The sequence below is a fragment of the Anopheles darlingi genome, chromosome 2 (assembly GCF_943734745.1).
Source record: "Anopheles darlingi chromosome 2, idAnoDarlMG_H_01, whole genome shotgun sequence".
NCBI classification, from domain to species: Eukaryota; Metazoa; Arthropoda; class Insecta; order Diptera; family Culicidae; genus Anopheles; species Anopheles darlingi.
The window spans coordinates 60,098,412-60,111,056 of record NC_064874.1 but is presented as its reverse complement, the minus strand read 5'-3'; the positions used below and the strand labels follow the sequence as shown (position 1 = coordinate 60,111,056).

Below are 12,645 nucleotides of genomic sequence, written 5' to 3'. Positions count from 1 at the left end.
AAACCGCACACGAATAAGGTTGAGACAGAACGTGAATCATGCACTACATCAGCTCCGTTTATCGTAACAGGCGGGCCGGCAAATCTGGGCCCGATTGGTACGACAAAGAAGTCTCCGACCGGAAATGGTACAGAGGAAGGAACCGATAGCGATGGTACTATGTTCGGCAGACAAGGCATTGGTGGTAGTATAGCAAAGTGCTGGGAACCATTCGGAGGTCAGCTGATTCACAATCCTGGACATCTGTCAGCAACCCGCGGGTCCGATTCATCGACCGGTGGTAGCACCTCTACCAACAACGGAGGAACACACCACTCGGACAGTCTATTCACGCAATCGTTTGCCGATCTTCAGTCGATCAAACAGGAGCAACAGCGACAACGGCAACAACAGCAGCAGCAGCAGGATCAATATAGAGGCATTCCTTCGTCTATGGCTGGAACATCGAATGGTCTGACGACACCGTCCCTGGGGCAACATAGCGGTGGTTTTCCGATGACTGGCAACAATGTCAGTACCACTGTTTCTCTCGGTGGCTTGGGAAATGATTTCGTCGGTAATCGCAACACGTCGACCATGTTGCTGGCACACCAGCAACAGCAACCCGAATGGAATCACGGAAACAGTATGGCCTCTAACAATTCCCTAGATTGGCCCCTATCGTCGCACAAGTTTCCCTCCTCCCCACCGGCAAACTCCGGCTTGCCTGAATGGGAATCGGCGGAGTTTTTCAATCTTCTTGCGTCTCAGACTCAGTATCAGCAGCAGCACCTTACCCAGAGCGGTCAGCCACCGCATTTGCTCCATCAGCAACCACAGGTGGATCTAACGGGTTCCTCGATGCTGTACTCCTCGGACAGGCTTGCATTGGCTCATGCGCGTGCCCATGGTTTATTTCCAATGCCGGTTCCTTCACTGGCCGACAATGTAAACAACGTCACGGAACATCCAGCCGTACACTATCGGCGCCCCAATCTTAGAGCCAACGACTCGTGGCAACCGACACAATCGGCTATCGCACCACCGCCCGGTTTCTCCAATCTGCTATCGACCACCGGTGGATCCAACAGCTCCATCACAAACCCAACCTACGCCAGTAACCTGTTGCATCTTCAGCAACAAATGCAGCAAAGTCAGCAGCAACAGCAGCATCAAATGCTTATCCAGGCACAACAGCAGCACCATCAACAATTGCAACGTCAACGATCGTCCGATGAAGCACAACCGTCTTCATCTTCACCCACGGTGGTGGTGGGACGTGCATCGCCAACGGTACTGCATTCTGCTCCAACCGTCGCATCAGCATCATCAGCATCATCCTCGTCCGGCTCGTCTGCGTCACTATCCTCTGCGGCATCATCCTCATCGGCCGCTTCATCGTCCCCCTCTTCTATGGTGGCTCCCGCCTCCTCTACATACGATCCATTTCAGCTCGGTTCGATCTGGACCTCGGCCAGCATTAGTGATCCGTGGGCAGCAACCAGGAAGAAGTGATATGTCCCCTCCTTCTTGCTAGCATAGGCTCACATGCTTAAAAAGATGCTTGTCCGCAACACACCGAATTGTTGGTGCTTTGGAATGAATTCTCACACCCTTTTCTCCTTTGCTGTAGTCTAGGCCGTCGGCCCAGTCAGCCCAGTTGGGTCGAGTGGGACGCTAGACTTTCAAGTTTTTATTTTGTTTTTAATTATTTGCGTTTCTCGAATATGCGCTCCGTATGCGCTTGTGAAGTTGCGATATCTATTCGTATGTGATGATGGGAGTACTCATAGGATGATGCGATGGCTTCCGTTGGTTTTAGTCGACCATCTAAACATCCAGAGGCCGTATGATAGCCGTTACGATGTTCGATTTTTCCTTTTCACCGGTCGATTATTCAGTTGGACCGTAGTTTTTTTTTAGGTTTTGCTTTCCGCTTTTTGCTTATTTACTCACTCTTAAGCTTCCACTTCCTTATTTTACTTTATCAATCAAGTTTTCCTATACAATAATTTCACTTGGTTCTTTATGCTTCACCATCGCTATTTTTACTTTACTTAAGTTTCCACTTTTTCGTATTTTAGTTCTGTTCTGAGTTTGATTATGGATTGGAAATTTGAATCGGATCTTTTACAAGGCCGTGCCGTGCTGAATCGCGGACGACCCTGGCGAGAATTTAAAATACCCGTTCCATCTCTTATTCTTTTACTCTTCCTTACATTTGCATCTCTACCGCGCACTGCCATCCAGCAGCCTAGAGTGCTGGAGTCAACGGACGTGAGCTTCCTTTGCCGTGAAGCTTTATTCTATCTGCACCTCACTCGCCTCGTTTGCTGCTATCACGATGATCACGATCACCACTCTCCTTTGCATGACAAAAACCAACCAATGAACTGCTCGCACAAGAAGCTAATAGGAAAAGGGAGGGGGGGGGGAAGGGTGACGAAATGGCGAAATGAATATTTATTCCGGCAGAGGCACGCTTTGCACGCGAGGATTGCGACAGAGAAGAGCAGCATGAATTAAGAAACAAATCAATAAATTCTACAAGAAGTATAACTAATAGATCCCTATAACACAGCTAATACTACGCAAACAGTGTGCGCAGAAAACGCAACGTGCGTGGCCGGATGGCGCTGAATGAGTGATGAAGCCAACAGCTGCTCTCCACAGCGTGGGCAGGTGGATGCATGCTCGTCCAACAGCAACCCCCACAGGAGAGGCGGCAAAGTGAGGGTCTGGTTGATAGTGTCCTGATGCTCAAGAAGACCCACATATGAAACGTGTAACGATTGACGAATTACTAATTGTGAATTATCGATAACGCGAGGAGTGCGAGGGAGGAGGGGAGATAGCCGAACGGCTAGATAGCTGAGAAGCTTTGCAAGCATGAAACTATGAAGAATGAAGTGATTTATGATGAAATAAATTGAAAACACACAAACACACGGAGTGAAAAGATGAAATAATCAGCAAATGAACAGCAAACGAGTGATTTGTATTATGAAGCTCGAAAGAACGTACCTTTGGGAGATTTTCAACAGAATGCAGACCTATTACCGAGCCCGCAGCTTCTTCATTTCCAGTAATATTAATTCTTTGTTTGTTAAATAGCCGTGGCCACACGGGGCGAAAACTCTAGCGCAAACGAAAAAATTAATGCCAAAACGTTTACGCTTGCCGTTTACATGCTGTCAAACGATTATTGGTCCGTGGAGCGTAAAACCTAGCGTAAAAGCTTTTTGCAAACGGTAGGGCTCACAATATGTTCTTTTTGTGGTTTACATCGACAGTGAGTGATCATTGCTAGTGTATTCAATCCTTTTCTTCAAAAAAAAACGATTTTAATTTCCTCAACCCGGCCATGTAAACATATCGAAGCGCAAAAGTTTTGGCATTAATTTTTTCGTTTGCGCTAGAGTTTTCGCCCCGTGTGGCCACGGCTAATAAATTTTTAATTTTCGCGCGATGATTCGTGATTAACCGTTGATTCAAATGTCCCATAAAACTACAGCAGAGAGGTGCCATAATCGAGCAGAAATACTTCGAGCAACGGGTCGAGCAGCACAAACAAAAACAAACAAAAAATTGGAGTTGGTGCTGGATTTTGGCTGGATTCTGGAATTTTGGGAAGAAATTACCGGGAACCAGCGCGGGGAACCATGTTGCCCGGCATCGGAATGTTCGGGACAGGTGAGGTAACGCACGTGCTGGTACCGATCCTGCGCGACAAAGGTTTCAACATCGTGGCCATCTGGGGTCGCACGCTAAAGGAAGCCGAACAGGCAGCCCAGGAGTTGGCCATCCCATTCCACACGGCCAAGATCGACGATGTGCTGCTGCGGAAGGATGTGGATCTCGTGTTCATCACCTGCCCACCGTATCTGCACGCGCAGATCTCGGTGAAAGCGCTCGGCATCGGCAAACACGTGGTGTGCGATAAACCGATGAGTCTGCTGCAGACCGATGCGCTGAAGATGGTGCGCGCCTGCCAGTACTACCCGACGCTCATCTCGATCGTGAACCACTCGCTCCGCTTTCTACCGGCGATCGCACACATGAAGAAGGCGATCCACGATGGCTACCTCGGTCCGGCCACCGATCTTTCGCTGATCGACGTGAAGGTGCGCATGGGGTCGCTGTTCCGGGCGCGCTACGATTGGCTGTGCGACGAGACGATGGGTGGTGGTGCGCTGAATCTCGTCGGTAGTCACGTGATCGATCTGGTGAAGTTTCTCACCGAACGGAAGGCAGTCCGGGTGCACGGTACCGTGCGGACGTACGTCCAGCACGTCAACGGTATCGCCGGTATCCGGCGGATAACGGCACCCGACTTTTGCACCTTCCAGATGGAGCTGGAAGGTAACGGAACGACACCGGGCACCCTCGTGACGGTCAACGTGAACTGTCACCTCTCGAATAACGCCTTCCAGCAGGAGGTGGTCGTGTACGGTCCGAGCGGTCACCTGACCGTGCGCGGTGGCGATCTCGTCGGACACCGGCGGAACGGTGAAACGGGCACGATCAAGGAGGAGATGCTGTACGTGGACGTGCAGGATCTACAGTTCTCACCCAACCAGGACACGGCATTGCCCCGACCGTACGTAAAGGGTCTCTGCAAGCTGGTCGGTGCACTGCGCGATGCATTCCACCCGAACAAGGAGAGTGCCGGATGGATCAAGGAACCGGTACAGGCGGCGGCCACCTTCGAGGATGGCCTATACGTCCAGGCGGTGCTCGATGCGGTGCGCAAATCGAGCGACGAACGCTGCTGGACCAAAGTCGCGATCTGCACCGATACCTCACCGACGAATCAGAAGAGCGCGCTGGCCAGTGCGGCCGCACGTATCGCCTCCGTTTCGGCCATTCGTGCCGATCCCAGTATTAACCATGCCACCGGATATTTCTGAGACCTCCGGTGGGGGGCTTCCGGTGTGCTCTTTTGATAACTGAAACCACGTTTACTCTATTTATTGTCTTTAGTAGTAGCGGCGCTAGCGAAACGCTAATCTAAACGGACGTCCTTGAACACGTGTAGGATAGCTAACTGTGAAGTGACTCCCGACCCTGATTACCGCTAACCAAACGCTAACTTACGTGATTGCCTGCCCACACATGGACAAACAATGGCCGGGGCTAGGGACCCTACCCGCCTCTTTTTTCTATTGATGCTTTTTTGGCGCCACACAATCGAGTACAATCTTTAGCAAACGTTAGGCTTTAACGCGAGAGAGAATCATTTATTTATTTCCCTTCGTCATCATAAACAGCCCGTCCATTAGTCCATCCGTCTCCCATCGATCATTCGTTTCCGCCCGCTCGCGCCCATTGTTTCGTTCATTTGCCGGTATCGATAATCCTTATTCTTCCCTCAGATACGGTGGTGGAGGGGATTCGCGATACAAAATTTGGTTTATTGATTTACATCGAGATGAATAAAAACGTTCTATTTATACTAACATACGCACACGACGCAGGGAATTTAGAAAACGGGATGGCCGCTGGTTCCGAAATCTCCGTGTCTTCATATTTGCCCCATGCGGTCTACTTTAGATTCTGGGTGTTCGGTTTGGTTCGCGCAGCCTGCGTCACGATCATGTCGGCACGGAGTGTTTGATTCTCGGCCGATAGCGTACGCACCATATCCTCCAGTTTGCTGATCTGCTCGCGGTGCTGCGCTTCAATCGCATCGCGATCCTATTAGCACAAGAAACGAGAAAAAATAGGGAACACGATCAGTACGAGAAAAGAAGCGGCTTCCAAGGCGCACACGTGCTACGAGGCGTGTAATCGTTGCAGCTCATTATGGAAACGGAAGGTTATTTGCTTTTAATTATTGACAAGCGCGATTAACTAATACACCCTCCTCCTCCTCCACCAAGTGCCTCATATGCCTCCCACCTAAGGGCTACTTGAGGGCGTAGCATCACATTTGCATAAATGCATTCTCATGTTGCATAATCGATGCTCGATGGTAGCCCATGGGGGTCCATACTCCCATACCAAGTAACATACCAGCAGATACCGGTACGTTGTGGTACGCGGTCTTATCAATGCCACAACAGCACCTTTGACCGCAAAAGGTCGATGGGGTTTGACTCTCTCCGCTTCGCATTCACTCTAATCAGTCCCACGGCAGTTCCAACGGCACGGTCAGGGTTCCAGAGATTGAGAGACGATCGAGCTGGCCAGTCGTAGATCGCGCGTTCGAGAATCGGGATGACGACCACGGTGCAGCTGTTAGCGCTGGTCGCTGGTGTGTTCGCTTTGGCCGGAGCAAATGCACAAGATACCACAAACGGTTCGCCAAGAGGTTCGCCTTATCGGATCGATTTAGGTAAGTTAGGGCTGGCCAGCCTTCTGACACGTCCTCCACAGATCCTAATACACTCCCTTTCTGGTTTTCCTTCTGCAGCACAATACAACCAGGCGCTGTTGCCAAGGATTCGTCCGTTGATCGAAGCACCGGCGGATCCGAGGGAGGAAGAGATCGTACCGTTCTTCGAGCTGCTGCCCGAGTATCGCGATCGTTTGAGCGGTAATTTTCTGATCGATGGATTTACCCGGGCACGCGATGCCGGCCGCTGTCTGCTGTGTATGTCCACGTCCTACCTGTTCCTGAGTTTGTACAACGAAACGGTATCGCTAACGGATGGGCGTACCGAGCGTTTGCGTGCGATCGCGGGTCGCCTCTGCCGGTTGTTGGGTTTCAAGGCGTACCTGTGTGATGGTGTGATCGGTCTGAACGGTGATATTATACAGTACGTGCTGGAGAATCGGCAGCCATTCCCCGAACCGGCCGATATTTGCCAGGTGTACCTGCAGGAGCTGGACTGTTTGGGTGATGGGCGTAACGTTAGTGCACCCGATGCCTATCGTACGATCGCGATCGCGAGTGCTCCGGTGCGCGATCAGGACACCATCGAGGGTTCATTTGTGGCACGAGCAGCAGCAGGTGATAAGAAGTCCGGTGCGGTTACAGAAGGTCAGTGTCCTATAAGAAAAGGTGGCAAGCATGGTGATAGGGGATCACGGGATCCTCTAACGATCGTACACCTAACCGACATCCATTACGATCCGGAGTATGTGATCGGTGTGAATGCGGATTGTCGGGCGGAAGCTTGCTGTCGTGTGTTGCCGAATCTTCCGCCAGCAAATGGAACATCAGGTGGTGCCGGTTACTGGGGAGATTATCGTGATTGCGACACACCGTGGCATGCGGTGGTGGATGTGATGGAACACATCCGCACCCAGCATGAGCACATCGATGCGATCTACTTCACGGGTGACATCGTGCATCACTTCACCTGGAACACGACGATCGAGACGAACGAGCAGGCGATGCGGCAGGTGTTTGATCTCATGAAACGCACCTTCCCCGGTGTACCGATCTATCCGATCCTCGGTAATCACGAATCCCATCCTGCGAATCTGTAAGCCAACGATCCCCGATCAAAAAGGATGCAGATCACCACTGACCGTTCATCTTCTCTTCCATTTCAGTTACGCTCCTCACACCGTGACTGAGACACTCCGGACAAACTATCTGTACGATTTTATCATCGAACAGTGGGCCGATTGGTTACCGATGACGGGCCGGATCCGTGAAACGCTGTCCGAGGGTGGCTACTACACGGTCCGTACACCGTACGGTCTGCGTATCATCGGACTCAACAACAACCCCTGTTTCGTGCACAATTTCTGGCTGTTTTACTCGCTGGACTACTTCCTGCCGCAGCTACAGTGGCTGCACGATACGCTGCTAGAAGCGGAACATGCCAACGAGCGGGTGCACATTTTGGCTCACGTGCCTTCGTACGATGACTCTTGTTTCGTCGGTTGGACCAGGGAGTATCGTAAGATTGTGGAACGGTTTGCGCACATCATTACCGCTCAATTCAACGGGCACTCGCACGTAGACGAGTTCAATCTGTACTATCCGCGCGCGACCGTCGATCCGTTGCGACCGATCAGTGTGGCCTGGAACGGTGGATCGACGACGACGTTCACGAAGCTCAATCCCAACTACAAGGTGTTCCTGTTTGATCCCGTCAGCTTTGTAAGTGTCCTCACACCGACCCGGTAGCACCGATTGCCGTGAAACGGATTCATTGTTCCATATTTTTTCCAGGAACCGATCGAGCAGGACACTTGGATGTACAATCTAACGGCGGCCAATGAGTCACCCGATCGACGGCCGGAATGGTTCCGTGCGTACAGCTTCAAGGAGTACTATCAACTACCGGATCTTAGCCTCGATTCGCTAGGGTGGCTCATGCAGCGGTTTGCACAATCCGAGGAACAATTGGCCAGCTATTGGCGTGCAAAGCAGAAGTGGGCCGATCCGCTCCTCCAGGAAGGCTGCACGGGAACGTGTCTCCGGGAGGCACTGTGTGCGATCGTACGTACCGAGCACGACGATAACCGTATCTGTGAGGCGCTCTATCAATCACAGCCTGAAGTTCGTTCGGTTGTTAATGGTGCCTAACGCTCTCTCCAAGCAGAACCATTGAATAATGAAGCTGAATGTTCAAATTTATCAACTTTTAAATTGTACGAATGTACTGTATCACTCACCGCAACAGCCTTTTCCAGCTTCTCTTTCGCTTCTCGCGGAGAGATGGCTTTGCTGGAGAGCCCGAGTAGCGCTTCCATACGCGTACTGGCTCGCTGTTTCTCGTTCAGTAGTTCACGCAGCTTGTTCAGCTCGGCCAGCAGCTCCATGTTTTCCCTCATCAGCTTAAGCGATTCGCCACCGTCCTTACGCTGGGCACTCTTCTGCTTCGCGCTCTTGCTAGTCATACGCTCGAGGTACTCGCGCTGGCGCAGAAACTCATTCTGCACGTCCTCATCGAGGGCGAGCGAACGTTGCATCTCCTTGTCCTCGGCGTACCGATGGCAGAGCTCCTTAACGCTGCGCTTCAACTCCTCCGGTCGCTGTATCAACCCCGATACCTGGTAGATCTCGCCGCACATGCGCTGCTGGACGGCCTTAGCATTACGGAACCGGCTACGCTCCCGGCGCAACTCCAGATCGAGCCCGTAGTACTTGTCGCGGATCTCTTGCAACTGCAGCTCGTACTGTTTGTTCAGTTGCTGCAGTTCCTCCAGTTTCTTCTCCATCTCGTGGATGAACTCTTTCCGCTCCTTGATCTCGCGCTCTTTCGGTTCGATCTGGGCCTTCAGTTCGCTGATCTTAAGCGCCAGCACCTGCTTGTACTTTTCCAGTTCGGCATTTTTTCGGCCCAGTTCGTACACCTTCCGATCGCGCTCGCGGATCGTCCCATCACGCTCCGACACTTCCCGGCGCAGTGCCTCGATCTCGCGCTGGTGCTGCCGGATGCTTTGCTGGAACTTGCCGTGCTGCGATTGCATCGTTTCGATCTCCTTACGGTACGCTTCGGCCTCTCGGCTGAGGGTGGAGAACTTTTTCTTTAAAACGCCCGCCTCCCCTCGCCACTTGATCGAGTTTTCCTCCTCCTCCTGCAGCTTCTTCTCGTACTGCAGCTGCAGCTCCACCTTGTGCCGATCGTTATCGACGTCCACCTGGCGGCAGTACTCGTCGAACTCTTCCCGTTTCCGTTCCATATCCTTCAGCAGACTGTCGATGATTTCTTGCTTCTCGTTCAACAACCGGCGTTGGTCTGCTTCCATCGATTCTGCCGGAGAAACATTTGGTTAGAACGATGGGCTGATTTAGGGGGTTGTTTTAATTTACCGATCGTGTCCTGCAAACAGCCAGCCGATCGCCGAAGTTTCACCTCATACTCCTCCCGCATCGCGTCCATCTTGCTCTTCATTGCGGTCAGCTTATCGTACTCAAGAATGATCTTCTCGTGGAACTGAGCCTCAAAGTCCATCATCTCCTTCTGGTGTTCTTCCTTGGCCTGCGCGATGCTGGCCGTTATCAGGTTGAACTCTTCCGTGTGCGCCTGCTCCATATCGACATTCTTTTTCTATTTTCACGTGGAAGGAAAAGGACATAAGGAAATTGTTACGCTTATCACCACTCGTGGTACTCGATGAAGGTAGTAGTACCAACCTTCAAATTCTCGATCGCTGCACAGTAATCCTTGTGGATGTCACGCATCTGCTCCGAATGGAAGGCATCACCTTGCTGCATCTTATACTGGAACTCTGCGCTCTGCTGCTGGATACGCATCTCGAGCGTGGTGATCGCCTCATTCTTCTCGATCAGCTCCTGGCGGGCAATCAGCACATCGGCACAGCGTCCCAGTTCGGGCGCGTGGCGTGCCGTACGACCCTCGTTGTTCAGTATGTGCCACACGATCAGCGTTCCATCGTCCGCGGCAGTGATCAGCGTACAGTCATCGTACGTGATGCAGATCTTTGTCACTTTCGTGTTGAAGAAACGGAAGTTGGTACAATTGCCACTGCTGGTGTCCACCAGTGGAACCTGCACATTGTACAGATGTCCTTTGACGCTACCGACGAACAAAATGGCATCCGAACGAGCTAACGCCATATCGGTGAGGGGTGTTAGTTCAGGGATCTTAAACTCTCTTGCCTGGAAACAGGGGACAAGAACAGACATTAGTTAGTAGGCGGTCATGCACCTAGGGAATGCCGAACTGAGATCTTACGATATCCGATTTGGCCACCTCTCGTATCAGCCCCGTGTTGGTGATCGAGTAGACCGAGTGCGCATCGCTGGTGAGGGCAAGGGACCGATACTGGATACCCTTCTGGACGACCTCTTCCAACCGTTCGCCCGTCACCACGTTCCACTTGTAGATCGCTCCATCGTTACCACCGGATGCCAGGATGGAATCGTCCGTGGACCAGGACAGGCTCAGGATGCTTCCATTGTGGCCCTTCAGCGTCTGTACTACCTCGAACGTGAAGATGCAGATCAACGTGATCGTTTTACCGTGGGCGGCCGCTAACAGGTGGCCTTGGTTCGAGAATTGCAATTGCGTGCAGCTGGCCAGGTTGAAGCTTTTCGTCTCCTGCAGATCGTCCAGCTGGATCTGCAGCAACCGCAGCAGATCGATGAAACCGACAGCCGCAAAGAAACCGGATGGATGCAGCGCGATCACACCGATCTCGATCTGATACTTCTTAACCAGCTCCACCTTCATCGTTTCGTAGTTCCACACGCGGATCGTAAGGTCGCGAGCTGAAAAATGGAGGGGCGGTTAGAGATGTGAGTTGCTAAACCTCCAGCTCGCTACATACACGCAGTCATGACGATCGGTTTCCAGGAGCAAACGGCCATCCCAATGATGCCCCGGATGTGCAGCGGTTCGCCGAGATGCTGAAACACGAGCTCACTGATCTTGAGCGTCTCCGGTACGATCAGCATCCCGATGTAGATCTGCGAATGCTTCGTCGCCACGACAATCGTATCCTGTTCCTGATTGACCGCCACGTTGCAGATCTTGTACAGCTCCGGCTCGTACAACGTGATCGGGATGCGGATGATGGACTTTTTGCGGAAGTTGTAGTTCGTTTCGCGCTCGAACACGTGCACCACGTTGTGGATCGAGTAAAGGAAGCCCTTCTCGAACTGCGTTAAACAGAGGACATCGTGATGGTCGTGCTTAAGACCGGCCACCTCGGCCGGTGTCGTCACCTGCTCCAGATCGCCTTCCCCCGATAGATCGACCGTTTCGATTTCGTCCGCTCGCTGTTTGATCTTTAGCTCTCCCGACTCCACAAAGATGATCTCGGTTTCGGCTGTCCCGGCGGCCAGTACCTCCGACGACAGCCATGTCATGGACGTGATCAGCAGATCATCCCCCTTGATCGTACCGATCTGGCCGAAGCCCTTATCGGTCCGGTTCATGATCTTCAGCATGTAAAAACCACCGACGGCCACGATCGTGGCATCGCTCGGATTGCACGACAGGTAGATCGCTTGGCCCTGCTGGCTCGAGTTCGAGGCACGCCCGATAATGAGGGAATCATTTTTGTCGAACGAAAAGATCGAAAGGAAGGCATCCGGTTCGACCGACAGGACCGCCACACCGCGGGAATCGTGCGTGAAGCAAATGTTACCGATCTGCGTGTTCGGACAATCCGGTGGTAGCTGCAGCGTCTTTCGCTTGCGCAACGTCTCGATCTCGTACACGTTGACCATCGATTTACTGTTCAAGAGATTGGAATCGAATTAGGTAGTATTTGCACCGGGATCCAACGGCCAATTCTTACTTGTCGTTGGTACGCTCTGCGACGGCGATGAACTTCCGGTTCGGGCTGATAACGATACGTTCCGGGTGGCTGTTTTGTGGGAATCTGCCGGAAGAGAGAAAGGATCGGATCAGGCACCCCAGGACAATAATGGCGATCACGAGGGGTCACACTTTACCTTAAAAACTTTTGCTTATTCGTGACAAAATCGTGAAAGGCCAGCACGCCCGCGACCGGATAGATGATTTCCTGTTTCAGCGTGAAGTGCACGTTCCCCATAATGTCCGTCCGCAGGCCGTAGGCATTCTTCGGCACGATGCTGATCTGTTTAGAGCGGTTCGCTTTCTCCATCTTCGGATGTTGTAATTCTTGGAGGAACGGACTTTCCGGTCAACAGAGTACGAGCAAATTCAGATGTAGGCCACCAAAAGCGGCGAATCAACAAGGAAACCCTAGGAAACGTCGTTTGGCGGTATCCTGGTAACCACGGTCAATGGCTACTAACTGGGACGT

General features: G+C 52.1%; 4 protein-coding genes across 5 annotated transcripts in view; 3 read left to right on the top strand and 1 right to left on the bottom strand.

The window, feature by feature from the left end:
* Window positions 1-2,986, top strand: part of LOC125949898 (transmembrane protein 131-like) — a 22,440-nt gene extending 19,454 nt beyond the window's left edge. For both annotated transcript variants that reach the window (XM_049677360.1, XM_049677361.1), the window contains exon 4: window positions 1-2,986. This exon is cut by the window's left edge and continues 603 nt beyond it. In XM_049677360.1, the coding sequence (XP_049533317.1) occupies window positions 1-1,494 (1,494 nt within the window). In that variant the 3' untranslated portion in view covers window positions 1,495-2,986.
* A 585-nt stretch (window positions 2,987-3,571) lies between these two features.
* Window positions 3,572-5,442, top strand: LOC125949932 (glucose-fructose oxidoreductase domain-containing protein 1). Its single transcript, XM_049677434.1, has one exon. It carries the CDS (start codon window positions 3,642-3,644, stop codon window positions 4,887-4,889), a length of 1,248 nt encoding a protein of 415 aa, XP_049533391.1. The 5' UTR covers window positions 3,572-3,641; the 3' UTR covers window positions 4,890-5,442.
* Window positions 5,443-5,520: 78 nt separating this feature from the next.
* LOC125949906 (cilia- and flagella-associated protein 57) lies at window positions 5,521-12,483 on the bottom strand. Its single transcript, XM_049677384.1, has 8 exons — window positions 12,311-12,483; window positions 12,154-12,237; window positions 11,179-12,089; window positions 10,584-11,119; window positions 10,022-10,507; window positions 9,698-9,935; window positions 8,557-9,638; window positions 5,521-5,676 (listed from the first exon to the last, which is right to left on the bottom strand). Exons 1-8 carry the CDS (start codon window positions 12,481-12,483, stop codon window positions 5,524-5,526), a joined length of 3,663 nt encoding a protein of 1,220 aa, XP_049533341.1. The 3' UTR covers window positions 5,521-5,523.
* On the top strand, window positions 6,158-8,553 carry LOC125949913 (sphingomyelin phosphodiesterase 1-like). The gene is made up of 4 exons (XM_049677393.1): window positions 6,158-6,316; window positions 6,395-7,412; window positions 7,483-8,038; window positions 8,111-8,553. Exons 1-4 carry the CDS (start codon window positions 6,199-6,201, stop codon window positions 8,465-8,467), a joined length of 2,049 nt encoding a protein of 682 aa, XP_049533350.1. The 5' UTR covers window positions 6,158-6,198; the 3' UTR covers window positions 8,468-8,553.
* Window positions 12,484-12,645: the final 162 nt, after the last annotated feature.

Bases quoted from the DNA above. Each gene is read 5' to 3' on its own strand.
- LOC125949906 (XM_049677384.1), bottom strand. From the start codon at position 12,483: ATGGAGAAAGCGAACCGCTCTAAACAGATCAGCATCGTGCCGAAGAAT. The intron at 12,090-12,153 runs GTAAGAATTGGC...TCTCTTGAACAG, and splicing joins GCAGAGCGTACCAACGACAA to TAAATCGATGGTCAACGTGT. The intron at 5,677-8,556 runs GTGAGTGATACA...TTGTGCTAATAG, and splicing joins AGCTGGAAAAGGCTGTTGCG to GATCGCGATGCGATTGAAGC.
- LOC125949932 (XM_049677434.1), top strand. From the start codon at position 3,642: ATGTTGCCCGGCATCGGAATGTTCGGGACAGGTGAGGTAACGCACGTG.
- LOC125949913 (XM_049677393.1), top strand. From the start codon at position 6,199: ATGACGACCACGGTGCAGCTGTTAGCGCTGGTCGCTGGTGTGTTCGCT. The intron at 6,317-6,394 runs GTAAGTTAGGGC...TTCCTTCTGCAG, and splicing joins GCCTTATCGGATCGATTTAG to CACAATACAACCAGGCGCTG. The intron at 8,039-8,110 runs GTAAGTGTCCTC...TATTTTTTCCAG, and splicing joins TGTTTGATCCCGTCAGCTTT to GAACCGATCGAGCAGGACAC.